The 25964-nt window shown below is 43.7% G+C and overlaps 3 protein-coding genes across 16 annotated transcripts in view; 1 reads left to right on the top strand and 2 right to left on the bottom strand.

The window, feature by feature from the left end:
- The window catches only part of CCDC120 (coiled-coil domain containing 120), a 45547-nt gene extending 40250 nt beyond the window's left edge, over positions 1-5297 (top strand). For 9 of the 14 annotated variants that reach the window (XM_087925668.1, XM_087925666.1, XM_026711678.2 and 6 more), the window contains one exon: positions 103-1679. In XM_087925668.1, coding sequence (XP_087781794.1) covers positions 103-193 — 91 coding nt within the window. In that variant the 3' untranslated portion in view covers positions 194-1679. Of the gene's footprint in view, positions 1-102; positions 1680-2479 lie in introns of those variants that run through there. The other 5 variants (XM_087925672.1, XM_087925671.1, XM_087925670.1 and 2 more) reach the window with 1 other exon arrangement.
- Positions 2548-14906, bottom strand: PRAF2 (PRA1 domain family member 2). The gene is made up of 3 exons (XM_026711288.2): positions 14668-14906; positions 7876-8093; positions 2548-6443 (listed from the first exon to the last, which is right to left on the bottom strand). Exons 1-3 carry the CDS (start codon positions 14889-14891, stop codon positions 6304-6306), a joined length of 582 nt encoding a protein of 193 aa, XP_026567073.2. The 5' UTR covers positions 14892-14906; the 3' UTR covers positions 2548-6303.
- Positions 14907-16940: 2034 nt separating this feature from the next.
- Positions 16941-25939, bottom strand: WDR45 (WD repeat domain 45). The gene is made up of 11 exons (XM_026711287.2): positions 25788-25939; positions 25015-25121; positions 24615-24689; positions 24407-24511; positions 24148-24253; positions 22610-22704; positions 22380-22459; positions 20537-20745; positions 18393-18494; positions 18147-18292; positions 16941-17654 (listed from the first exon to the last, which is right to left on the bottom strand). The coding sequence occupies exons 2-11, from the start codon at positions 25061-25063 to the stop codon at positions 17545-17547; spliced, it is 1077 nt and encodes a 358-aa protein (XP_026567072.1). The 5' UTR covers positions 25064-25121; positions 25788-25939; the 3' UTR covers positions 16941-17544.
- Between the last annotated feature and the right edge of the window lie 25 nt (positions 25940-25964).

Here is a 25964-nt window from a genome sequence, read left to right as displayed (position 1 = left end):
TTTCTGCCCCTTTGTCTAATTCATTCTTTCTTTCTCTCTCTCTCTCTCTCTCTCTCTCTCTCTCTCTCTCTCTCCTTTCTTCCTCTGCTTCACTCTGCTCAGACCTTTTGTGGACCTGCTTTATCTGGAAGATTCTTCTGGCCCTTACAGCTTGGATTCCACAGAGCACCCAACCCCAGGGACGTTGGTTTGATTCCCCCCGCTCCCCTTTTCCCCCAAGGGGATCTCCTGCCTTTTTGTTTTCCTTTTTTCTTCTTCTTGCTGGTCCCTCTCTTTTGGGGGTGATGCACCATTGTGGGGATGGGGGGGGGGGCTCCCTGCTGGCAGGGTAGGTTTCCACATGTGTGAGGGTGGGTTGTTGCATGTCATACTGGACCACAGGATGAGGGGAGGGAGGAGTGGGTCCATAGTTCTTCCTACAGTTGTTAACAAACCCCCCCCCCCCAATTTCAGACTTTGTGGGCTGGGTGGGGGGGAATCTGTGTTTACTGTACTACTTCTCCATAAAAGGGTTTTTCTGCTACGGGTGGCGCCCTCTTGTGCTCACTTGGGGAACAGTGCACTGTTACTGCCATGGTGCTCCGTGTTGGGGATTAACCCTGGACCCTGGAATGTATAAATGGAGAGGTTTGTGCAATGTGTGTTTCTTGTGAAATGTTATATAGCACAGATCTGTCATCTTGCTAATGAACATCAGTCCTGTAAAAAGTAGAGAGAAAAAAAAGAGAGATCTATACCACTTCTGTTGCCCTCACTGTGAAAAACTTAAAAGTTTGCCCTTCAATGTATTGTCCCTTCCTACTCATATCCTGCTCTTGGCAAAGCCCCGAATGAGGACAGTAGGGGGTTGGGAAATGTTTGCAGGATCCATTGGATGAACCTATTTCATGGCCCTGACCTTTCTCCTAGCAGGGGAACTCCACCATGGTGCTGGATTATAGGAATGCAGTGATTGGCTCCACCCATTCAGTCCAGCAATTACCTCTCACAGGGGGAAGGGGCAAGAAATCCCAGATGAAGGTGTAACACAGTCTGATCCGTGGGGTGGGTTATGGGAAAGGACAGCCACTTCCACGTGGCCTTCCCCAAAACCGCTGTGGGCATACCTGCGTGTATCAAAACCCAACTCTCACTGGGAAATGGGTTGCACCAACTTTAACAGGCAGTGTAACCCTTCATTTTTCTAAAAGTATGGCTGCACACCCTCTTCTGCCTGCTAGGCTGGACTGGTTATTTTCTCCTGTACCTTTCATCTGATATGCTTTCTGCCTTCTCCCCCAATTTTTCCAAAACTTGGAAGGAACATCCTGCCTTTTTTTCCTTTCACTGTAATAATAACCATTATCATCATCATCATAATTGTAAAACGTGTGATGGTTTTCCCCTGCTCTCACAATTGCACATAAAAGGAAAAGTCACTTTGTTTAAACTCTGTGCCAATGGAATCCAGGTTCATTCTGGAGCAGAGGGAAGGTGGGAGGTTGAGAGAACCCAAGAGAGGCTCCGGTTTTCTCCCCGTCCCTGTCCCTGTCTGAAGGAACAAGGGCCATATTGGAGTCACTGTCTTGTGTGTCCTTTTAATATACACTAATGTATAGATTATATATGGGGATCTAAATGTAAAACTGAGCACTGTGCATAAGGGAGAGAAGGTTTCTATAATAAAGATTGTAAACGAGGCCATGATTGTGTGAAAGCTTCATGTCAGGATCAGGATCATGGTGTAAACACTACTGGATAATGACTAGACTAGGGGTCGGCCATCCACGGCTCTGGAGCCACATGTGGCTCTTTCATCTCTCTGCCGCAGCTCCCTGTTCTGGTCAGCTCCACAATTGATAGGGCTTTCGGTTAGGACAGGTAGAGGAAAAAGGATGCTGCGCTAGGAGACTCTATGGTGGGGGGACTTGACTTCCGGTTGGCTCCAGAATTGAATGGGGGGGGGGCTTCCGGTTAGGCCCTTTGTGGCCCTTTTGAGTGTTTAAGGTTGCTGACCCCTGGACTAGACAGCATCTAATCTGTGAGCTTTAAACTTCATTTAGTAACTGGAACACTTGGTGGCTGTTTCAGCGTGACTTGCCTTGAAGAATTGCTATGAAAATAAAGCAGACAGAAATGTGCCACAAATGCCTCAAAGTTTTCCTCCTGGAAGGAAAATGGCTAAAAGAATCTGCCCATTTAATTTTGTTAGGATCATCAAGGGGTACTATTGACTGGGAGGAATCCACTTTGATTATAATAGAATCCAATAATGCACACAACACCTGAAAGAAGAGCATGTTTTTAAGTTACCCGCTCACAGGGAATTGAATGGACAGCAGTTGTGTAATCCTCTTAGCTAAACATCAGGGCTTTGCAAATCCTTTGCCTTGTACTTGGGAACATGCAGGACTGTGTATGAAGCACCTTTTTTGAAACATTAAAGCTGCTCACATCTTGTGCAGCTGCTTTGACAGCTGTTCCCAACTGTCTCTTTCAGGAAAGGCACTGCACATGCAAAAGTGGTTGTAGAGCAAAAAGAGAAGAAACATGAGACTACATGAGAAATGGTGTCGTGAAAATCACAAGACTTTATTTCCCATATGTAGAGAGTTTAAACTGGTACACTTAAATTGTACAATGCTGTTTGTTTGGTTTCTGAGAAAAATTAACTCCATGCTGTTTCCTGGTCTCCCTCATGTGCATCTGGACCTGAATGTTCACCGTACAGATTGGGGCAATGATTAAAAAAAAAGATCTGTGTATTTTTCTGAAAAGCTCCTTTCATCCAAATTTGAGGATTTCCACATGAGAAGCAATCTTCAAAGCTGACTCTTCTGCAATAAAACTGCATTTATGTACAGACCACAACACCACAAAAAGTTAAAGTAACACTTTAAACCTTCATCTAAACAATCATGATTACAAACAGTTGAAAACCTTTCTCCAATTTTATTGCTAGTTGGAAAGACGTCCTAGTGATTTTGGCACATATAAAAGTATAAAAACAGAGGGAGGCTGCATTCACTTCTGTAATTAACAAGCTTTAAAGACAGAGACATTTGGTGAAACCAGCATTCTCCATCCTTCAACAGACCGTTTGGTGGAGGGACACTCTTCACCGCCAGATACATGATTTCTTCCAATCAAACCTCTCAGACACACCTCCCAGAGCTAAGCAAATGGAGAAAAAGCCACTTCCCATCTCTTTCAGTAACCCAGCTAGAAATCCCAAAACGAAAAGCAACGATCCCTTCAAACTGCAGCTGTAGACATTTTAGTTCAACTTCAATTAGGGGGTTGGGTTTGTACCTGCATGTTCTACATGCAGCCCCTGAAGCAGGAGGTGTCAAACTCACATTGTCAGGGCGGCGTCACATGACCTATCGGAACTTTTTCCCCCTTTGCTAAACTGGGCGTGGACATGGCCAGCGCATGATGCATCCGGCCCGTGGACTGCGAGTTTGACTGCCCTGCTCTAAAGAATGAGGGAACATTCACAATCTACCACTGAGATTATGTATCAATACTTGTTACATAATTTGACTGGATTGTGAGTGATAAGAACATCTTTCAGAAAAACACAAACTGCAATCTCCCACTTAGAATAAAGCATCTGTTAATTGCTTTCCCTTTCCCCAAAAGCCTAGTATGCAGACCTACAAACAGTGGCATACATGCTTTGCATCCTCTAGTATGGTTGCAAGAGGCTTAATTGATTCATCCAGGTATGACTTAAGAGGGAAAAAAGCCCTTTTAAATCATGCCTCATGACAACTTGGTAGACAATAGTGCCATGTAGTTTCTTACCTACTGCAAAACTATGCAGGCAGGAAGACAAATATAGATACTTATGTCTTAAGCAGAACATCTCTAACTTAATGGCTATATCAAGAATTGCAAACCAGATACCAAGAAGTCCTCTGCTAGGATAACCAATGTGGTGCCTCCAGTTGGGTTTGATTATAATCCATACTGCCTAAATACTGACCCTATCATGAGAATTCCAATTCCAGCTGCCCCAGTTTGAGCAAACTGATCTCAACCTGATTAACAACTCTTAAATTTTCCTCCATATTAAAGTGGGAAGCAAAAGGCTGAACAAAGTCAGCAAATCACTTCAAGAGAAGTATCCACTGGTTTCACCCACTGGTCAACTGCATTTTATCACAATGAATTGTATGAATCCAGCTGAAGTGATTAGTTTACGGTGCAAATTGTTTTGCAAATTCAGAAAAACTTTTTGTTGTAACCTGTATAGGTCAGTTTATGATCCATACCTTACATATTTTGAAGCATTTTCCCTTCAAGCTCACCCAAGGGACTTGGGAATTGTTCTAAATACATGAAAAGCCAGTAGTCCAATGAGATTTGATAGCTGAAGTGAGCTATCAAAGATCCTGGCTTGGGAAAAGTAAAACACCCAACAAGCAGCAGATGTCATGAGAACACAAAAATTACATCTGGGGTATTGCACATATTCTACCAAGTACAAAGGCAAATTGAAGCTGCCCTCATGCAGTTCCAGATGCAACTCCCCAGACATCCACCCAACCCCACTGATCACTTAAGGCTGAAAAGACTGGAACGAACCAGCCTAAATAGCTTGATCAGACGCTAAGTTAATGCTTGTTATTTCCTGCTAAAAGCAAACAAGGACTTTCTAGAAGGCCAAAAAAACCCTCCAGGAAGTATAGATTCAAAGAACTCCTTTCTTAACTATCATAAAAGCTTATATGGAAAATCCTTTTCAAGCAAAATTACATAAATTTAATTATTGCTTCTTTCCATTCTTTTCAAAACAGCATGATCAAAAGAATACAATCAGTATTTTAACACCCCATTTTGTATGTATTGTATACTATTTAGAACTGTGGTTTGGTCTCTTCTCTGAAGTTTTGTACGAGAACCATCTGAATTCCAAATGACCTGAATAGAGAGGATTGTTGTGAGATAAAATATTTTGCATTTGCACATAATGCAAAGCCAGATTTTAGGATTATGATTTGTGATTATGCTTTACACACCCTGTTCTACTAACTATACTGTGCACATTAAGCTAATCTAAAAGTAAACAAATTGAATTGCACTTTATTGCCATTCACGAGTCAAGACAAAGTTTTGAAGTTTCCTAATTTGGTCTTGGAAAGAGACAAAAGTTCTTTTGCTTGTTAAATATACTCAAAAGTAGGGGCAGCTCCACACCTTTGAAGTGGAATGTATAGTCTGCAATATCTTATTAAAGTGATCAAATCTGGGCTTCAAAAATATAAACAGATGCTAATATAGGGATTAAAATAAACAAATTACCCATTTGATGCCATTTTGTGGGTTTTTTGCACATCAAATAGTCTCCTTTACCAGCACTTGGGAGTTAGCCTTCCCTTTCCCTCAAAAGCATTCATAAAAGAATCCTCTTAAGATTTGCAAATGATTAGCCTTCATCATTCATTCAAAGATTTAGCTAAATCTTCTCAAAATTGGCTTGCTCCCTTCCACTGCCAAACCTCATCCAAGTTGCTTTACTTGCTGCCTCCATCTGAATACCAAGAGCCCAAAACCTCTACAGATGAGGGGACACAGTCCCAAGAGTAAGCAAGACAATCCAAACTCCCCCCATTTCAGCCTCAGCTCTGCTATGAACATACCAGAGGGTGGATGGGGGTGGTGCTGAAGATTTCTGCTCTACAAGGGATAAATGATACTGGCCTAAGTAACGGGGTTCCTACACAAAGTAGCCCTAATACTGTTTTCTGAAGCCCTTTGAGCAGCGGCATTATGCAAATAATGAATAATACATTGAAAGCCCACCAATAATAATCCAGCTATCTACAGCCTCCTGCAATTCAAAAATTCTCAGCTAACTGGAGCATTTGGAAACTGTAGTCTCGACATATCTGGACCATATCTTGTGGGGAAAAAAGCTGAATTTAGAACAACACTGATTTCATTTGGTTCTGATTTCAATTTTTGTCCTTCTCTCAACCAGCAACTATGTATTCTAAACCAACAATTTACTACGGAGTTTTTTTTTTAAATTATAGTTTTCTTTCTTTGTGATGCCTTCCTTTCCAAAGCAAAAAAATATTTATTCCAATGGGGAATACTTAACATTAAACTGGAATGTTAGGCTGATTTCAGTCCATCTCCTCTCTTGGCTGTTACCCGGTTGTAGTTCTGCTGAGTTTGATGTAAGCTAGAGGCTCTTCCACAGGAACTCACAGCCAGGTTGCTAGATTGAGGCAAGCTGAACAATAAGCACGCAGGCGTCTGTTGGAAGGGAAGAGAGTAGTTCCAGAGGGAATGGAAACCAAGGTTGATGGTCTAGGATCCAGCCTCTTGTTCTTGGCCCACAGCTTCCAGGAGCAGCCCCATCGGTGTGCGCTTGAGTCCAATGTTCTCGATTTTGTTCTCAATCTTGTTTTTAAGGCTCCGCAGACGCAGGGAGGCATGGATGAGGCTCACTGCAAGGGAAAGAGAAGCGGGGGGGGGGGGTGTTTATAGTCATTGGTAACAGAGGAATAGGCAGAACCACCTCCTCCCACTTCACACCAGAACCTCACTCTATTCCCCTGAGGGCAACGGAGTTATCCTCCGGAATGGAAGGTCATCCTGCATAAATTCCTTCACTAGGAGAAGATGCAAGATTGGGAACCCCTGATCCTTCAGATCAGTTTCATTTTTATAAAAGGGAGACTGGGAGGAAGAGAGCCAACCAGAGTCTGCAAACCCAAACAAGCCTGCAAGCCAAGCTGTCAGCTTTCAGTTCCCTGTTTATAAAAGAAAACAATTTTTAAAAAAACCTCTCTCTTTGTGTTCCTGCTCAGAGAATGGCATATAATAAAGAGGATTAAAAGCAGTGCCACCTAAAGTGCCACCGTTTCTTCACTCATGCAATGTAAATCATGCAACTTGTTTTAAATGTTTGAAGCCTGAACAAAACTCTCTTCCCCATCTTCTGTCTACGTGAAGCCATGTGCAGCATTTGGGTTGCAGCATAAGATGGGAAAACCAGAGCCGCTCCTGGCTGCAGGAGCGTTTGGCAGCAACGGGCTCTGTGTTTTCATATTGATCCCTACCGCAGGAAGAGAGAAACATGTTCTCTCATGCTAAATGAAATCCAATTCTCTTTGCTTGCATGTCTCAACAAAACCCACCCTTGGAAAATTCTGTCCACACCATATTCTGAGAATAAAACAGGTGTTCTGCACAAGCCTAAACAGATTGGGAAGAGACATAACAGACGCAAGAAAAGGCATTCTGGCTGTACTGATGCTGCACAGCCTTCCCACATATACAATTCAAGGTGCTGGTTGTCACCTTTAAAGCCCTTTATGGCTTGGGTCCAGATTATCTGAGGAAACATCTCTTGCCAGTGTCATCTACCTGACCCATTAGAGCGAGGAGACAGGGAATGTTGCGGGTCCCACCCCTGAGGGAGATACACTTAGTGGGACCCAGAAGAAGGGCCTTCTCTATGGTGGCTCCATCTCTCTGGAACATCATTCCCGCAGAGATTAGAATTGTCCCCTCATTAATACTATTCCGAAAGGCACTGAGGACCTGGTCTTGCAGGCGGGCCTGAGGAACCCATCAAATGGCTAGTGTGATCCACTGTCTTCGGGGTGCGGGGGTGGGGAGTTGGTTTTTGTTTTTGTTTTGTTTTTTTGCTTTCCCAAATTTTGTTCTATTGTACTTTACTAATTTATTTGATTCTTTTTGTTAGTTCTTATTGTTTTTATGTTTATTTTTTGTTTGAAGTATGATTTTACATTGGGTAAGCCGCCTCAAGTCGCCATGGGCGAATAGGCGGCAATATGAATCAAATGAATGAATGAATGAATGAATGAATGAATGAATGAATGAATAAATAAATGCCCTCAGCTGGGAACTCACACATTATGGGCAGAGCGATGAAAATCAGGAAGGTGGCAGAGCCTTCGAAAAGGGACACCAGGAAATACGCAGAACCAAGGATAGCAAAGAAACATGTGCCAGGGTAATTCCGCCGGAAGCGTCGTACGGAAGGCTTGTTCTCAGCTGCCCACACGAATCCTCCAAACAGCAGGCCTATCAAGAGGCAGCTTAGCAGAATCAGCATGGGTTGGAAGTACCTGCAAACGAGACCCCAAAGTCAGTCTTCACTTCTGCCCACAAGGGAGCACCATCTGCAATCCTCACGTGCATTCAATCCAGATTCCAGAAGATGTTTTGGGTGGCCCACTCTGAGGCCCCTCTATGGTTGTGGATGGTTTGGGGTTTCCTAAACACCTGGAGTGAGGGAAAATGATGAGGAACATAGGGCCTGGATATCTCTGAGCTGAGTGTCCCTCTAGTGCGGGGTTATGAAGCTCATGGAGTCACAGCGTTGTCATGTGATGTATCGGGACTTTTTTTCTCCTTTGCTAAATCGGGCGTGGGCAGCATGTGACACATCCAGTCCACAGGCTGGGAGTTTGACAGCCCTGCTCTAGTGCAGAGGTCTCCAACCTTGGCAACTTTAAGCGAAGCTGGCTGAGGAATTCTGGGAGTTGAAGTCCACAAGTCTTAGAATTGCCAAGGTTGGAGACTCCCTGCTCTAGTGCATTTGCTGAGGGTCCCAAATCTGATGGCACCTATCAAATGGGAGAAAAGAGCCAGCCCTATACGGAAAAATGCTTCTAGGTTTTGTTCCCCTTGAACGAAAGGGAATGAAGCCAGTTTTCTTCCTGAAAACAGGGAATAGCTGTTGAGGTAAGTCCCCATTAGGAGAATGAGTGCACACAGGGAGACGTAGGGAGAGTGATGTTGAATAACACACAACCAGCACACAGATACACTGAATAGTAAAATGTAGGTTTTACTTCCAGTAAACGGTTAAGCAAAGTCCAACAAGCAGTCCAAGTCATACACGGTTAAAGCAATCAGTATTCAGTCCAGGGATAATCCAAATAACAAAGTCCAGTATCATAAACAGTTCAGTAACAGACTTACAGCAATACAAGAAGAATGACAATCAGCAACAGTCTATAGGGAAAAATGCAGGAACCAAGAACATCAAACATCAGAACAACTAGCAACTAACAACAGAACAACCCAGGTTTCTGGCTCCATCTTATGGCTGTTTGAGGAACCAAACCCAATTACAATTTTAGCATTCCCTTAAAGAGACTGTATTAAATGTCTATCCTGGTTTATATATTTCCAACCCAACTGTTAGGTGACTATCAATTCCTAACAATAGCCAATGGCTTTTTCTGCACAATCAGACCTGCAGGCCAACTCCGGTGATGAGAAGTGGTGCTGCAATTAACTTGGAGCCAAGCTATAAAGGGCTTTTATGCATTAAAACCAGCAGTTTAAATTCAACTTGGAACTTACTAAGGAGCCTATGGAGGAACTTCAATGCAACTGGGAGCACCTGGGCATTTGATACCTACTGAAAGTTTGGGTTCGTCTCAAAAGGCAGCCCTATGCACAGTGGTGGGATTCAATATGTTTTTACTACCGATTCTGTGGGCATGGCTTGGTGGGCGTGGCAGGGAAAGGATACTGTAAAATCCCCATTCCCTCCCCACCCCACTAATCTGCTTTCCAGCTCTGTTCTCCTGTGCAGGACAACAAAAGAAGACCCAGCCAATCATCTGGGACTCGGGGGGCAGAGAATAGATGGGGGCGGGGCCAGTTAGAGGTGGGATTTGCCGGTTCTCTGAACTACTCAAAATTTCCACTACAGGTTCTCCAGAACTGGTCAGAACCTACTGATTACTCCCTCTGACCGGTACCAATGCAAGTAGTCTTTGACTTATGACCAAGGCTGTTGTTGAATCATGCCTTCTTTTATGAGCTTTTTTGCTCAGGTTGTCAGATCAATCAATCTCTGCAGTTATTCTGTGAATCACACAGTCCTTAAACGAATCTGGCTGCCTCCACCGACTTTCAGAAATGGCAATTGTGTGTGACCTTGGGAGGCTGGAACCATTGTGAATACATGCTGATTGCCAAGGGCCTAAATTTTGATCCCATGACCGTGGCACGCTTGTAAATGAAAAGAGTGGTCATAAGTCACTCTTTTCAGTGCTGTCATATTTTTGAATGGTCGCTAAACAGATGCTTGTCAGTCAAGGACTACCCAAACAGTGTGTTGCTCCAATAGAAAGAGGAGGATGAGGGCAATGAGCTATACTCTAGCAAGGTCCTTACGTCCAGGTAAGCTGGCACACAAGCTAAGACTTGGGAAAAGCTCCCCCAAACCACAGCTCCCACCAGCTATTTCAACAAGAGATCTCCCTGGGGGCTCCACATTGATAAAGATTGAATAATGGCAGAGAGAACTGACATCCGTGGTACAGGTAGAGGTACTCGACTTACAACCGTTCATTTAGTAACCAGTTGAAGTTACAACGGCACTGACAAAAATGACGTCCGTGGCAGCATCCCTGTGGTCACATGATCAAAATTCACACGCTTGGCAACTGGCATGGGTATTTATGATGGTTGCAGCATCCGGGGGTCACGTGGTCATCTTTTACGACCTTCTGACAAGCAAAGTCAATGGGGAAGCCAGATTCACTTAACAACGGAAGTGATTCATTTAATAACTGCGGCAAGAAAGGTTCAGAGATGGGGATTCAGCCAGTTCTGACCAGTTCTGGAAAACCGGTAGTGGAAATTTTGAGTAGTTCGGAGAACCGGCAAATCCCATCTCTGACTGAGAATTTACAGTATCCTCCCCCTGCCACGCCTACCAAGCCACGCCCACAAAACCGGTAGTAAAAAAAAATTTGGAATTCCACCAGGTTGTGAAATGGAACAAAACTCACTTAACCGTCATTCTTAGTAACAGAACATTTGGACTCAATTGTGGTCATAAGTCCAGGACTATCTGTAGTCCTGGGCTTATGGCCATTCACACTCAGTTACCATTTGAAGTTACAATTACTCTGAACAAAGGGACCTACGACAGGTGGCTTAAGTCAAAGCTGTTGCAGAGCCTCCGTAGTCCCATGGACAAAATTTGGACACGGGAGCAGCCCCTCCATCCTTACAACTGCAGGGCCATTTCAACTTACACCCCCCCTCCATCCCTGCCCTTTGCTTCTCTAGCTGCTCTTCATTGTCTTCTTGCGCCTGCTGCTGACAAGGCGCCCCCGGCCTGGCCTGGCCACTGCTGGGCATGTCGGGTTTTCTTCCCCCGGTTGTGCCCAGCTGTTTCCTCATGAGACCTGGGGAAGATGGCCTCGGGCAGCCGACAGCTGCTTCCCAAAGAGCCAGGTTGGCCAGGCCTCAGCAGCGGGAGCAAGCAAGACAACGAAGAACTGCTGGGATGGTTGAGGGCCCAAGGTGGCAGCGGAGGGCAGAGTGGTGAAGGTAGGCCAGCTGTAGCTTTGCCCTGTAACTGGACCAGCGGTAGCTTTGCGCTGCGCTTTTGGGCCAAGGTGGGAGTGGGCTTCACACTGCAGTGCAGCTCAAGAACTACAGGACACCCGGAATTCCATTGGTACCACACTGTGGGTTAGGCTTCACACTGCTTTTCACAGTCCCCAAACCACAGGCCGGCACCAAAGCTCAGCTGCAGCCCAGCCCAAGAGCAAAATATAAAGGGGTTCCTTGGTGCACCCTGAATCTAGTCTAGGGTCACAAAAAGCAGGGCAAAGTCTAGCCTCAGGCCAGCCCTGGGAATAGAACACAAAGGAATACACCACACACCAAAGGTGGTATTTGGCAGATTCTGAACGGTTCTGGAGAACCGGTAGCAGAAATTTTGAGTAGTTCACAGAACTGGCAAATACCTCCTCTGACTGGAGATTTTAAAGTATCGTTCCCCAGCCAGGCCCAGCAAACCACGCCCACAGAACCGGTAGTAAAAAAAATGGAATCCCACCACTGCCACACACTGCAGCTCTGGGGCTGCAAAAGGCCCAGGTTGACCCTACAACCAGGCCAGGCATCCCTCGCCAGCACCAGGAAGAAGTTGGTGAAGGACAGCAGAACACAGTGTGGGAAGGGCCTCTGAAGCTGGGCCTGGGGCACCCGGGGCTTCCTGAGGTGTGGGAAGCACCTCCAGTTCCACACAATTCAGGGTCTGTTTGCCTCCCTGTCAAGCAGGGTTCACGGAAGACAAAAGGAAGAGATGAGGAGATAGGCATATTTGGGGGGGGGGAATTTAGAAGCAGTCCCTTGCCAAGGCTTGGAGGCACAAAGCCCAGAATGGCTTGGATTGGGGTGGCTCCTCAGCTTGTGATTGGTGGACTTCACTTAATACTGTAGGTCAGGGGTCCCCAAACTTGGCAACTTTAAGACTTGTGGACTTCAACACCCAGAATTCTCCAGCCACCTATGCTTAAAGCAAAGCTGGATGAGGAATTCTGGGAGTTGAAGTCCACAAGTCTTAAAGTTGCCAAGTTTGCAGAACTCTGCTATGGGTATTCTCAACTTAGAACCCCAATTAAGCCCCAAATTTCTATTGCTAAGTGAAACATTTGTTAACGGAGTTTTCCCCCGTTTTATGAATTTTCTTGCCATAGTTGTTCAGTAAATCACTGCAGTTGGTAAATCAGTAACAAAGTTGTTAAGTGAAACTGGTTCTCCCCTTTGACTTTGAACTGTTGTAGGTCGAGGACTACCAGTAACAGCAATGGGAGGTGCTAGGACTGCCATCACTAAGCCTACAGTCATATGACGTTGTGCTTTATGACTACCTCACTTAGTGACAGAAACTCCATTCCCAATTATGGTCTTACATTGAGAACTACTGGCACTCAAGGGTGTCACTACCATGCAAGCTCTTCACCCCCACCACTACTTGAAGGGGCATGTGGAAGACCATGGTTATTTCAAGCGGCTTAGGGGCATATTTTGATTTCTTCTTCACATTAAGAAAGTTTAGAGCTTGTTCCCGGTTTGGCTATTCTTTTAACTGAATAAAGGAGGGGAAGAAATCTCCAAATCTTCAAAGCTGTTCTCACTGTGAAAGCCTCATACTTTTGATTCCCATGCCAGAGTCACATGTCACGCAGTCAAGGGCAGGCCTTGCAGTGTTCTAACCATAACAGGGCCTTGAAGCCATGGTGACAGGTTTTGATAAAAATCTCAGGGTTGCTGTTGTTTGCCTGGAGCATGGAACATAGCACTGGGTACTATGGAAATTGGCCACCCTTCGTGCACCTCTGGTATTAAGGAGCTCCTAGGAGCTTATAAGAGATTTGAATATTATCCTGCTTGGTATGTATGCTTTTTATGTTATGTTTTTTTAATCTGTTTGCTTTAGCTAATAATAAAGTTTAAAATCCCTTTATTTACATTGTCTCTGATTGTAAAAGAACCAGTTGCATGGGCACCTGATCACTTGGAAAAACACTACTGACTAGAATCATCCTCTAAAGAGCAAAAATACCATAAGATGGCTCCAATCCACCCATGATGACCCAAAAGATCTCAAAGTCCAGTGAGAAAAGGGCCACGGCAGATACACCAGCCCCATACAAGGGACAGTGACCAAAGCTGTTTCAGTCACATGCCCGAGCCTAAACTTTGACTGATAAAGAGTCCACACAATTCCGTTTTTGAAGAGCTATGAAAACAGTTTTTCAGAGAGGCATTTGCAGACGCTTGAAGATTCTGCTTCCTGGGGACAGGTGAGGATTATCTTGTATTACAGTTATGCTTGCGTAGACTCTTTCGCATTGTAGTTTTAAATGTGCGTACTAAAATTTAGGACGATGCTCCAATTTGCCATCTTCCAGATCAGGGGTTTCCAACCTTGGCAACTTGAAGACTTGGGGACTTCAACTCCCAGAGTTCCTCAGCTGGCTGAGGAACTCTGGGAGTTGAAGTCCCCAAGTCTTAAAGTTGCCTAGGTTGGAGATCTGTTTTCCAGATGCTTTATGATTACATCACTCGCAGTTGCCCCACCCCAGGATCATTAAAGACACAGACACCTCTTTTGCATTGGCCCCTGGGATTGGTGTTCAAAATTGCAGGAGCAATGGGTTTCTGGTTTTTTTTAAGTGGCCATTTTTCCACTTACATCACTTTTTCCCTTCCAAAGATTGAAGAAGGGATTGTTCTTAGTTTCCGTATCCCACCTTTGGAAGATGAAATGTCTTCTCCTAAGGAGCTCGGATTTCAATACAGGTAGTCCTTGACTTATGACCACAATTAAGCTCCAAATTTCTATTGCTAAGCAAAACATGTAAGTGAATTTTGTCCCATTTTACCATCTTTCTTGCCACAGATAGGTGAATCTCTGCAGTTGTTAAATTAGTAACACTGTTGTTAAGTGAATCTAGCTTCCCCGTTGACTTTGCTCTTAAGAAGGTTGCAAATGTTGATTACATGATCCCAGGATCATCCACTGCAATTGTCATAAATATGAGTCAGGTGCCAAGTGTCTGAATGTTGACGATGGGACCATGGGGATGTTGAAATAGCTGCAGGTGTGAAAAACGGCCCTACCTCACTTTTTTCACTGCCGTTGTAACTATGAACGGTCACTAAGTGAACTGTTGTGAGTCGAGGATTATTTGTAATAGTAAGAAAGGAGGGTGGGGAAACACCCTTCCCCATCTTAGTTCGGCCTTTCGCCTTCCACCAACCAAGCCTGCCTATTGTTCGATATCCGAGTCTCCCCCGCACGACCCTCGCCTCTCCCTCCGGACTCCGCACAATGCCTCCCGGCCCTGCTCCGCCCGCCGCCGTGGCACTCACCCGCCCAGCAGCAGCCCCGCGCCCAGCAGCAGCAGATAATTGCTCTGGTAGTACAGGAGGTTGTTAATCACGCGATTGTGCCAGCGCTGCAGGTCCCGCACGTCCGGGGCAGCCAAGCGAGTGGAGCCCAGGAGAAAATCATCCAGCGCCCGAATTGGGGGGAACCGCACCTCGGACATCTTCTCTCGCTCGGGGCGGGAGGAACTACCACCCCCACAATGCATTGCGGCGACAGACCGTGCCAGCAGGAAGACATGGAAACTTGGAATACCGCGGAGGAGGAGTGGAGCCGGGCGTCGCCTTTAGCGGCCGCTGGAGTTGCTTTCTTTTCCTGGGCTTCTGTAACTCCCCGGGGCTTTAATCGCCTCATAGCGATAAGAAAGATGCCACTCCTCCAAGGAAACATTGGGGACTTCTACAAAGACCTGCAGGCAACTATACAAGCTACTTTATACTGATACAATAAGCTAGGCTCCCTGAAAAGTCCGGTGTGGTTTTTGAAAAGAATTGGGATGGGCCAAATAAACGAAATGAGATCCCTTTTGTTGCTTCTTCTGCTATATACCGGTAATCTTAAAGATTAAATGGATTGATAGATCAATGACTCCCAACACTTTACCAGAGGCAGAATCTTTTATTACAGCATCTCCTAGATACGGCCATCTGGCTTCTCTTTCAATGCCTCCAGTAAAACAAAGTCCACCACAGCTCCACTATTGGGTACAATTAGGATTTTTCTGATTTTAAACCAAAGCCCACTTGATACGTGAACGTGTTTTTTGTCCTGTTTTTGGAGTAAGTCTAAAAATCTTGCCTTTTCTACATGGCAGCTCTTCAGAAACATGGAGGCAACCATTGCATCTCTCCATTGCCTTCTCTTCTCCAGCTAGGTGCCTCCAATGTGTTTTTCCTTTCCTCTTGAATGCTCTCCTCTGGAAATGCTTCAGCTTGTCAATCTCCTTTCTAAAATGCAATGTCTGGAACTGGATATAACATTCTAGTGTGTCCTGAGCAACACACAACAGAAAGGAAGAGAGCTTGTTTCTCTTGATCCGGATAGTGTTCTTCGGTTGATGAAGCTGAGGGCTGGGTTTGCTTTTTTATTTTCAGCTTGTACCACATCTATCTCTGGCTCAGCTCATGATCCCCGAAGATCCCCCAAATCCTTTTTTGCCTGTGATGCTGTGGTCCTCCATCTTCTACCTCTGATTTTTTTGTTCACCTTACTGATTTCCACCCAATGTTCTAACTTTGGAGATTCTCCTGAATCTTGATACTGTCCGGTAAGCTTTTAGTTCTTGTGTGATCAACAAGCATTGGAGAAGGGGACAGTCATGGGAAATACACAATAAATAAATGGCAGTGCTGGGATTGGAAAGTTGTGTTTTTGCTTTGCATCATTGCAGTCCCATTCGTGTCTAGTCTTTCTTTTTCCAGAAACATCATTCCATTTGTAAGGCGCTCACATTTAGCTTACTGAATATATTGGAATCTGATCGTGTCAGTAATCACTCTCCGCTCCCATTATTGCTCACAGAAGGGGTTTCTTTCCACAATGACTCTCCTACATGTATGACATCAAACCATAGGGCAGTTTTAATGTAGTATGATGTACAAATGCATCCAAAGTTGAATGTTCCTCAAGTGCTAAGAAAATAGTCAGCAAATTTTTCAGACAGTGAACAGCGCTGTAAAATTTCTACTGCTATGACAGAATTGAATTTAATAAATATACAAATAAAATGTTAGCTTTTTTGAAAAAGAAAATAAAAAATAAAAAGTCCAAAAATCTCACCAAATCTTATTGTTTTTTAATCTTACAAAAATTCTTGTAAGACAATAGAGAGGTTGGGAGATGTGACTTCAAAAAATTCTGGCCAGTGTTTATTAATTAGAATGGCAGGGGGAGGCATTCACAATGGTAGTTATGAGTACTGTGTTGTATTTATATAACTAGTACAACAATATTGGTATAGGGAGAGGTCAGAAAGAAGTCAGTAGAAAAGGGAAATAATTTAAAGCTGCACAATTCACATGATATATGAATGTTATCAGTTTAAATTAGACAAAGAGTATCTGTGTGATTGATATTCTGCTCTTAAAACTACTTGCTCTTATAGAAGTAATAAGGAAGGCATCTAGTTCACTCTAGCTTTTTTCCTCTAGAAAAAAGGATGGGTTGCTATCTGGTCTTCTCCAATGAAGGATTTCATAAAGAATGATATTTTCCACCTACATATGGACAACAAATAAGATTTCACATCAGAATGTCAGTTCTTCAGAATGTCCTTCATCCTTTATTGTTCACAGAATGTCAATTAAATAACATAAACATCTGTTCTTGATTCTTAATGTTAACTATGCCTTTTTTCCTCCTCCCCAAATGCCCATCATTGTTGGGTGCATCCAGATACGTACCTCCAAAGGTCCCAGGGTATAGGAAGCACAGTGACCTGAAAGGTTCTTGCTCCTCAAACTCAGCTGTCTGTATTTCTCAGTCCCAAATGAATATGGCAGCTGAGCTAAAGCAGCAGTAAGAACAGACTTCTGGAAAGGTGGCATCAAGAAAGAAAAAATGCAGCTGTTCTCCAGAATTCACTCCACCCTTATATAGCAAGATGCTTTCAGCCTTTCCCATCTCGGCACTCTGAAAACCTTTGCATTGTATCTAGTGATGGTCTTCTGCCAGCAGAATTCCCATTCCCTGCAGCTTCCCCCCACACCTCCAAATTTGTTATGGAATATTAAAGAACCTTCTGGAACATACGGGGGCAAAGGTGGAGAGGAAAGGAAACTCCTGTTGCTGCTTGTGTAACGCTGGATTTCAAGGCTTCAGCCTCACATGCTTTTGCTTGAACAACGGGAATAAAGCTACACTCAAAAGTCATCATCGTCGCATATATCCAAGTAGACATCAAAGGCCTCACGGTTGCAATTTCCATCAGGAGTGAAGACATACTTATGGAAAGTACCATCCACACAGATAGCTGTAAGAGTAGGAAACAGAACAGAATGTGGGCAAGTGATCAAGAATAGGATTCAGAAGAACTCAATGCATGAAGAGATCACATGGCAGAGAATCTACAATGATCATCATCTTTTAATGAACCCATAATTCCTTGTGGGGTGGAGTCTGGCAATCGAATGGAGCTAGCAGAGTGGTTAATGGCCGGATGTCCTTCTTGACGCCAATACGGAGTTTTGTTCAGCAGATATATTCTCATTGTGCCCAGAGAAAGAAATATCTGCCTCTACCTAGGACTGAATTCACAGCCTCCTGTTTGTGAGGCGAGAGCTCCACCTCTAGGCTACCGTACCACTCCAGTAATAAATATGAGGAAACTAAAAAAGGAGAGGGAGGGAGAGAGGGGGTCCCTAACCTAAATAATCAATGGCAGGGATTGGTCTTGGGTCATGGTTGTATGGGATACACTTCAAGAGGCCCAACTCATCTACTGCCTCTCATCAGTGCCACTCACCAATGACTGAATTGACGTTCTTGGAGGTGTTTCTCCCAAAAGCACAGATGCAGGCAGACTCCGCTGGCACGGTGAAGCTGGCCAAGCTCCACTGAGAATCCACATACTGACCTATCATGGGCCCAACTTTTCCCACACGGGCCAATCTGTGAGAGAGCAGGAGAAAGAATGTGATTAAGGTCCTACAGATGACCATCTTTCATACCCATTTATAGCACCATCCTCCCTGCCTCCTCCACTACCTACGCTGAGCGGCGGTTTAATCGGGTATCTTTCAAGGCAAAGATATGGACAGTCCCTTTGTCACTGGACGCACAGAGAAATGAAGAGTCGTGGCTGAAGTTAATGCTGTGGGGAAGAAAGGAGTTTCATCTGACAATTCAAGGTTTCTTTCCATGATCGTGTCTCTATAATAGCAAATGCCTTCTTTTCAGTAATCTGTATATTACTCCTGAATAATGGTAAAATATCCCTTGACTGAGGCAACCTCTTTCCAGAAATATTGGGAATGCAACTTCCATAATTCCTAGCCTTTCTGGCTAAGGAATAGGAGTTATGGACCCCATCACAATCAGTTAAAGTCTTGGTAGTTTACATAGTAGAAAAACAAAACATCCACAAAGCAATTATGTAACAGTGAAATAAGAACAGAATTTTTAAAAAAACCAAAATATGGTCCCCCAAAAGTTAAAATGGTCTTGTGAAGAGCTGTGTCTTCAACATCTTCCAGAATGTCCTTGCAGCCCCAATTCCGGTTGAGCTAGGTTGATCTGTATTAGGAGTTTAGCAGTTCCTAAAACTGTTAGAGCAGGGGTCTTCAAACTTGGCAAGTTTCAGACTTGTGGACTTCAATTCCCAGAATTCCTCCTCCAGTCATGTTAGCTCAGGAATTCTGGGAGTTGAAGTCCACAAGTCTGAAACTTGCCAAGTTTGAAGACCCTTATGTTAGCTTATTACACAGCCACACCACTGGAGCCTCTGAAATCACAATCAAACCTTGGATATGATCATCTCACTGACACCCAGAACCCCCAAGTTTACTAGCATCTGAGATGAAACCTCTGAGAAACACATTAACAAGAAATGGGAGCGGCACCTGTTCATAGGGTTGTTAATCTAGGACCAAGCCCCTTGGATGTTGCCATGCTGTGCAATGTTTCACTTGCTTAGCTTGCTTCACTTGTTACATAATAGCAGGGCAGGTTCCCTTACTTGCCTGCAAACTATTGGAGATGTATTGCTTTTTAGCTAGCAGAACAAACCAGTCTCTCTAACAAAGACCTTGCGACCTGCAGTATGTGCACTTCCAGTAATAGTGCATTAATTGATGGATGGATTGATTTGATCTGCATGGGCCTTCCACTTGAAAAATCACTCTCTCTGGTAAACAAGCTTACAACAATGATAAAAACAGCAAACTTGTCTGGTGCAGCACAGATATCTGCATCAGTTACCGCCTTAAAAATTGGCTCACCTATCTTCCTGGCCAGTACTCAGGCAAAAGACAAACATTGACACTTAAGAAGCAGAAAAGGTTTGTAACTTGAGCTGGAAGCCTTTTGCTTATTTTTCCATGCACAGAATAAAACCATCCAGAACAGCGATCTCTTTAATAATATGGCTTGATCTGATCTCACCTTCTCAGTTCAAAACTACCTTCAAAAGTTAATAACATTCATCCCAATTCCTTGGTGCCATTATCTGCCTCCGCTGCAATCCCCTTGTTAGGTATTTACCTCAGTCAGAAGCCTCACCACAGTACTTCATGATACAGGGTTGGGCATTTCCCAGGAAGTGGCATTAACAAGACTATCAGTTTCTCATTCCAAAGCCTGTAAATAATTCAGCAATGCATCTCATTCCCCTGTCTAGCCTTTCATTTGTCTCCAGCAGTTGTGATTAACAGAATATTATTTATTTCTCCACAGCAGGCCTAACTAATTTCTGCCAATGGTTTTTTTTAAGTAGTAAATTTACAGCCTCTGCCACTGCCCCCTCAAAACATGCCGCTGAACACTTCCAAGCCCCACCACTGTCAGCTCCAGCACTTCCACTATCGGCAGAACAGCTGACCAGTACTCCAGGTATTCTTGGAGTACTGCCAGTAATCCTTGCCACCCACAAGGATTTTTAATTTATCTGTGTGGCCCTTTTGATAATTTTTGCAGACCTGCTCTCTAGGGTGGATTAACTTATCCCTGTGACCCTTTTGCGTTTTGCAGGCCTTCCCCCTGGGGTGGATGGGTTGCAATTGAAGCAAGAGCTCAATGGAGGAATGGAATCTGAGATGCAACACAGCCTTCCTAAATAGCCCGGCCCAGGTGAAGGCACAGCTGAGCACATTTTGTGAGGGAGCACCCGTGTGAAGTGGGGACAGAAGGAGTTCTCACCAATACAAAGTTGCTGGATCAGTCCCTCTCCTGAGCTCTACTAGCTTCTCCTTGGTCTGCGTGTCAAAGAGGCGGATGAGGGTTCCTTTCTTTGAGGCAGAGGCCACAACAGTGCCCTGCTGGTTGAGGGAGATACAGGCAATCTCACTCTGATGAGCATTGATGGTGAATGGGGCAGACGAGGTGCCAGGCTTGGTGCTTGAAAGATCCTAAGGTGAGGACAAATCATTATTAAGGACAAATAAACAAGAGTTTATTTTGATTTCAACAGAATGGTTTGCAAAAACGCACCACATTACTCCCTTCAGTCCAATGCAGCCCATTACCATCCTTCAAATGCCATAGTTCATGTGCAAGCCAAATATAGGAAAGCAAACTCTGAAGGGGAGCCTGATTCTGGTTTGCACAAAACACATCAATTTAGGAGTCAAGACCACATGAAAAGATGAAGAGGACCATTCAAATCAGACACTGTTTAAAACACCCGAATCAGACTTTGCTCATTATTTGCCTGCCTGTTTCACGTTCTACAATGAAACAAATTATATATTTAGAAAAATAATATCATACCAGAATCTAAGAGCACAACAGTAAAAACAATAAAAAAAATAGAAATGACAGTGCAAAGCTGGTAAAATACAAGCAAATATGGAAGGAAGTCAAGGTTAAAGAATCCTTAAATCTTGGTTCATAAGCATGTCTGTGTTTCTTTCTTGCTAGTTATGGGAATTAAATCCATACCCAAAGCCCTCTTCCCCCAAATAAAATCAGAACTAATATCACCAACATACAAAAAAAAAACCTCTGGTAACAAACATTTCAAAAGCCTGGAAGAGCAATCAAGTCTTAAACCTGGCAATGAGAAGAAAACAAAGAATGATCCAAATTTTTGGCAACTTCCGATCTTTCTCAATGCAGAATGAAAGCAAAAGAGCCCGTCTGATAATCAAGTTGAAACTGGCTATTAAATGTCTGGGAAGGCAACCTGGGAAACTCAAGGTTGTCTTCTTTTTGTTTTTAGGGAATGCTTCAACAATACTGATAAAACAAGCCTAATAAGGAAGGAGGGGCTTAGAGAGGCTGCCCTATCTGAGTGTGTGTACTAAGCCAACCTAACATGACTAAGTTAAAAAAAAAATCAATTCTTGGCATTGCTCTTAACCTGATTTTACACAATCAACTAACACAGGTGACTCATTTGATTTCTATATATAGGTAGTCCTCAACTCATGACTGTCCATTTAACAACAGTTCAAAGTTAAAATAGCCTCAGAAAAAATGACTTATAACCTATCTTTGAAGTTATGATCACTGCACCACCCCTGCAGTCACATGATCACAATTTGGATGCTTGATAATTAGTGTGCATTTACAACAGTTGCCATGTCTTTTGGTCATGTGATCATGATTTGTTACCTTCCCAGTCAGGTTCTAACAAACAAGGTCAATTGGGGGAGGCTGGATTTGCTTAATGGACTCTGGGATTCACGAGTCACTTAATGACCATGTTAAAATAGTTGTAAAAATAGTTGTAAAAATAGTTGATCTGGTCATGTAATAACTCACCTACCAACCACATTATTGAGTGACCAAAATTCTGGTCCCAATTGTGGTTTTAAATTGAATGCTATCTGTACGGGTTACTTTGTGTGATAAATAGCACAAGATTCTGAAATATTTCAGAATCAAATGTGGTTATTATCTACCTATGAAGAAATATTGCCATTTTCACTAGCTTACCTGAGATTAAATTGTCTCCCTTTGGTATCGGGCCATGGTAAATTTACTAAGATTTTCTCATGTCTAACTTGTCATCTCCCTCACCCGACCACATAACACTCACCACAAGCTGTAAGCTGCCACATTTATGCCCAGGGAAAACCAGGAGCTGCTTTTCCAAACTGGGGCAGAGATCACAAAGCCCTGAGGTGAGAGATGGATAAAAAAACAGGGAGGTATCTGTCAGGGTTGGACTTGATGCAGTATGAAGGAGCAGCGGGTCCTTCATTTATGCAAGTAAAGGAAAACAGGAGTGAAATGAGGGAATCACTGAGTGAGTGAGGTTCATTTTACCTTTGGGGTTATCCCTGGTGTCAAACTCAAAGAGCTTAGTAGGGTTGTCAGGGAAGGAATACACATAGATTCGATTCCGCAGCACAATTATTATTCTGCAAAGATAATACAGGGGTATGCAGTTATAATACAGGAATACAGGTAGGTCTTGACCTACAACTTAATTTATTTGATACCTTTTGTTAGTTTTTATTGTTTTTTTATTTTTATCTTTTGTTTTAAATATGGTTTTACATTGTGTAAGCCGCCTTGAGTTGCCATGGGTGAATAGGTGGCAATATAAATTAAATAAACTACAATCGGGACTGGAATCTTGTTCCCTGAACCAGTTGTTAAGAGAGGTGTCACATGACTGTAATCAAGGCACTCCCCTGTGGTTATTAATCTCATGGGGGTGGTCACTGAACAGATGAAAATCCAGGTAAGGAATACGGGGTACCTCAGAGGGGTGGACGAGGCCATGGGATGCCCAACATAGGATATGTGTGAGTCAGGGTGTGGGTGCTGCAGACAAGTGTCTCTGTCAGAGGTTGAAAATCCTGCTTAGATTTCGGTAGGTAGGATTTTCAGCCCCGGAGCAGAGACATTTGCCCACAGCATCCCAATAACTTGTGCACAGTCTGTGACAGCCCCACCCCCACCCCCAGACATTCCCTACCCTTTGAGAAACCCAGGCTCCTTGCCTTAGCATGCTGCTTCTCCACTCTGCTTGAATTTTGACAGGAAAGATTTTCAGCTCCAGAGCAGAGAAGCTTGTCTGCACCACCATCACCTCAAACCAGTGCACAGCCTGTGCATTCCCTACTCACATGAGGCTCCTGTGGTCCTTACCTTACTACATTTCTCCTTCACTCTGCTTGGATTTTCAGTCCCTGAGCAGAGGGACAAGCCTCTGCGCTCTGGAGCTGAATTTCTTCCCTGCCAAAATCCAAGCAAAGCGGAGACATAGTGCGATAAGGAGCATGAGGTACCTCAAAGGGGTAGAAGAACCACAGGGTTAACAGAATTCAAGGGGTGGGGGTGTTTGGCTATGTATTCTGTGGCTATCTAGAGATTCTAGGCTGATTCCTCTTTTGACTATGTCCCAAGGTCACTTCTTCGTCTACATCACCATTCTAGTATTATACAAGTGTATTAGGGAATATTGCTGCAGAGGCAAATTTATTTATTTATTACATCTATATGCCACCCATCTTGCCTAGAGGCAACTTTAGGCAGCTTACAACAGAGTAAAAACAAGGTAAATATTAAATTAGAACTGTATATATTTACACATTTATATTTGTTTCCAACTAGTGGGTCAATACGACAATCTCTGATACAAGAATATAAATTGATACACATTATTTTTTTCTGCTTCAGTCAATGATGCCAGTACAGACTTTACTGTAAACAAATTGCATGGATATAACTGGACTTTAAACATAATATTGAAACAAGAGGTATGCACTGTGGCAATCAAATTCAGATAAGCAGAAGGATGTAACATCCTACCCATGTTCTGGACCCAGTAGAAAGAGAATGAACTCCAAACATACTTGTCATGTCTCATGCGAACAGCCAGTGCTGGTTTGGTGAAGGTGAACTCCAATACCAATTTGTCTTTGCCTTCCTTCCCTTCACGAGAATCATCCCAGATCAACACTATAAGGGAAGCATAGCTCAACAAGGACATAGAAAAACAGAGAAGATTATCCCCATCAGAGATCATATTTGCTTTTCTCTGCATCACTGTTATAGCTGAAATTTACAACTCATGATTCCTTTGATTTCACTTCTTCCCTTGAGAATACCTACCTGAGATCTCAGAGAATTTAGGGTTGCCACCTCCTCCTACAATAGCAAGGAGATTAGATCGGTGTAGCATTTCAACCAGCCCTACACTGCCCACCTGTTCGTGATCTAGTGAAAAACAAAACAAAACAAGAGGTACTATTATAGGACTCACTGCACAGGAGCAGAGATATTCCACAGTCCTAGATTTTTAGCCCTGTTTGTTCCTTACCAAGGTGGCCCTTCTCCATAAGAGGTTCCACATTATAGATCCGAACACCCGTCTCCATAGCACAGCAGAAACAGCCTATTATGAGAGAGCATAGATCAACTGTGTGGTATATTGGGAACATCATGACTCACTGGAGCCAAAATGAAGATCATAATCTACTAGTGGTATTAAGACTACCAGCCCCAAGAATCCCTGAAATAAAAAATACAATTCCCCACAAAAAGAAAGTATATTTCCACCAACAAGGCTATTCTCAAATGCAGGGATTACAAGATCACCTTAGGAGCTGAAAACATTTCAAAACTCTTATTTTGAAGGGCCTATGACTCTCAGTTACAAGCTCCTAATAAAAGGGTGCTAGATCTCCTGGGAACACATTCAATAGAATTCAGTAACTTACTCTGATCTTGATTGAAGCGCAGGCTATTGACCCCACGTTGCTGAGCCATAAGAACTTGAGGGGACAGCCTCAATTGAGGCAGGCACACAAGTGTTTTTGGTTCTTTTCTGTTCTTACCCAATAAGGTAGCCGTCCCGGTGCAGAAAGACAAAATCAACAAGAGAGATATGATGCCAATGGAAGGCCAAAGAGCCCCGATGACATTTTTTCAGCAGGTCCTAAGAACATACGAGCTTTCCTACCTATGCTGTCATCTCAACTAAGGAGACTGCACCATAAGGTTGCACAAAAGATACCTTTGCCACACATATCTGTCTCCATTTAAGAACTTCGGTCTCTGTTTTCTGTTGTTTCGATGTAACCTCAGTTCCTTCTGTTAACCAACCCCCTTTCCCAGTCTTTCTTCTTCTTGGGCTGACTTCAGGGTTTGTTCTCAGGATCTCTTTTATAGCCCATCAGCAATAAAGCGATTCTCTCTCCTAATAGGGATCTGATCTTATCCAACCCCACAGTCATCACCACTTCCTCTTCCCATGCAAGTGTTCATACCCAACACTCCTGCAAGGTCTTCTCGAACAACATATATATACCTACTTCCCACTTCGACAGAGCTACCCCGTCCTCCCCTCCCAAAATTTTTCAACTCAATCTGTCCTAATGGGGGAGATACAAGAATCTGCCACTTCGGTTTCTTTCCTAAAAATCCAAAGCGGCCGGCCTGAAGTTTGTCCCCCCCTCTTCCTCCCTCCGCTTCATCCCAGAGGATTCCTTACCTTTCCCCACTTTATTTACATCGGCATCAGCTATATGTGGGGTAAACAACAGCAGGCAGCCCAAAGCTACTTCCGTTAGACCACAGAGACAAGGCACAGAGCGCTCACGTAAGCTAGGAAGTACGAAAGTCTCGACGGCCATGTTGAAAACTGGCAGGGAGCCCCGTGCTGTGAACA

Source organism: Pseudonaja textilis, chromosome 2 (genome assembly GCF_049901715.1).
Source record: "Pseudonaja textilis isolate UNSWEBS1 chromosome 2, rPseTex1.2, whole genome shotgun sequence".
NCBI lineage: Eukaryota > Metazoa > Chordata > Lepidosauria > Squamata > Elapidae > Pseudonaja > Pseudonaja textilis.
The sequence above is the reverse complement of the archived record's forward strand: the minus strand, read 5'-3'. Positions and strand labels throughout refer to the sequence as shown.